The 1,661-nt window shown below is 43.0% G+C and overlaps 1 protein-coding gene across 3 annotated transcripts in view; it reads right to left on the bottom strand.

Annotated features, from left to right (window-relative positions):
• Positions 1-539: 539 nt before the first annotated feature.
• The window catches only part of sfswap (splicing factor SWAP), a 41,199-nt gene continuing 40,077 nt past the window's right edge, over positions 540-1,661 (bottom strand). For all 3 annotated transcript variants that reach the window (XM_084036117.1, XM_084036115.1, XM_084036116.1), the window contains exon 19: positions 540-1,204. In XM_084036117.1, coding sequence (XP_083892243.1) covers positions 1,139-1,204 — 66 coding nt within the window. In that variant the 3' untranslated portion in view covers positions 540-1,138. The remainder of the gene's footprint in view (positions 1,205-1,661) is intronic.

The following is a 1,661-nucleotide window of genomic DNA, read 5'->3' as shown; positions in this document are numbered from 1 at the left end:
GCTTTTGATGTTACATTTGTAAAAAAAAAATGGAGCAGCATATTGACTTTCCTTAGGAGGAGTCGTTGGTTTGCTATTTTCAGTCTCAGTTTAAGTGGATCGCCTGCAAGTCGAGGCTCAGGACTCCTTTAACCGAGGAGTGACTGTTGTGAATGATAGACTTCCTTAAGTAGAGCTTGTCCAGGCAGCACGATATACCCTGCCGGGGTACAGAAATTGGTTTAAGTGCCGTCTCAGCGGCAAGCAGCAGATACTTGAAGGATATCAGCGGATCAACAGTTATGTTTGTCTGGTTTATCAGCTGCCGTGACGCTGAAGTGGTTACAGTCGATGGAGGTGAAGGTTTGGGGGCGGTAAACATCATTTCCCCCACCTTATCAGTGTGTCCCAAATGAAGAACGGTGAAGAGGAGCGATAGGGCATCAAGACTTTTTGCTTTAAATACTTCAAGCTAGTTCAACAACTTGTGTTTTTGCATACAGGAACCCAACAGGTAATAAAAAAAAAACAAAAAAAAGGAAAGGAGTAAGGGCCGAGAGTAAATCATAATTGAAATTTATTAACATTTTGGATTACAAAGTTGTCCTGCATTAAATAACAGTACAAACCAGGAACAGAAGTAAAAAGGCCACGCACTAGAGCCGAGGGACAGAGGGGGAAATTAAAAAGCAGACGTGTGAGGTGCTGGAGAGCAAAAGCAGCTGTGGGGAGTAGATGAGGGAAGAGAGAATTGAACTTATCAAAACAACACAACCCTTCATAGAAGGAGAGAATACAGACCTCTGGCAGCTGTGTGATACTGCAAAGAATAACTGTCACCACGTGGGAGAAAAGTAGAGTGTTTTTAAAAACGGGATGCAAAATAACTTCCCCCATTATTTCCAGCGAAACACGTCAAACGCCGACGTGATCTCCGAGGTGATGAGCCGGTTTTTCTTCAGGTCAGATTTCAGCTTAATGAGTGCCTCTACATCACATCTCGCCATACTGCAGGAGACGCGATGTAGTCAAGCTGAGTCGAGATTAAATTACAAAATCGAGGATGAAAACACGGGAGATGAGACAGATCCAGGCCAGGCGAAATCTCCAGCAAATTTCGGAGGACGCTGCTCGCTGATTGGCTGAGGTCGTAGTCAGTTTAGGAGCTGGGAGGTTGGAAGGTCTTGGAGGTGGCAAGCATCGCTCGCACTTTGGCCATCAGATCCTGAAAACAGGGAGGAGAGAGAAGTTGAGGGATGAGTTTAATGTTTAATTGCATATAGCTCTTTATCATCTGCTTTGGTTTGACTTGAAACAATCTATATCCCTTTCAAACTCCAATGATGCTGTGAAAAATTATATAAATAAAACCGAGTTGTTTCGGAGTGTGCTCCCTTACCTCCAGCCATCACACATTCCTTAATAGCTTTAAATATGTATAGACATATTGTACAGAATAATCCCCTGTAAGCACTGAGAAGCACCTTCCAAATCACGTCCTGTGTGGAAGCTGCCTCAAGCGTAGCACATAGATATTTGATGCGTTTTTTAAGAATGAATATTTTAATGTTAATTTTGACAGTCCTGGATTGTAGCAAAAAAAAAAAAGCCAAATTGCATTCTTACACTCACTCAGGTGTAGCTGTTCATTTTGCTGACCGGGGGGGATGCTTGCATAGCTG

The sequence above is a fragment of the Eutrigla gurnardus genome, assembly GCF_963514095.1.
Source record: "Eutrigla gurnardus genome assembly, chromosome: 19".
Classification (NCBI taxonomy): domain Eukaryota; kingdom Metazoa; phylum Chordata; class Actinopteri; order Perciformes; family Triglidae; genus Eutrigla; species Eutrigla gurnardus.
The sequence above is the reverse complement of the archived record's forward strand: the minus strand, read 5'-3'. Positions and strand labels throughout refer to the sequence as shown.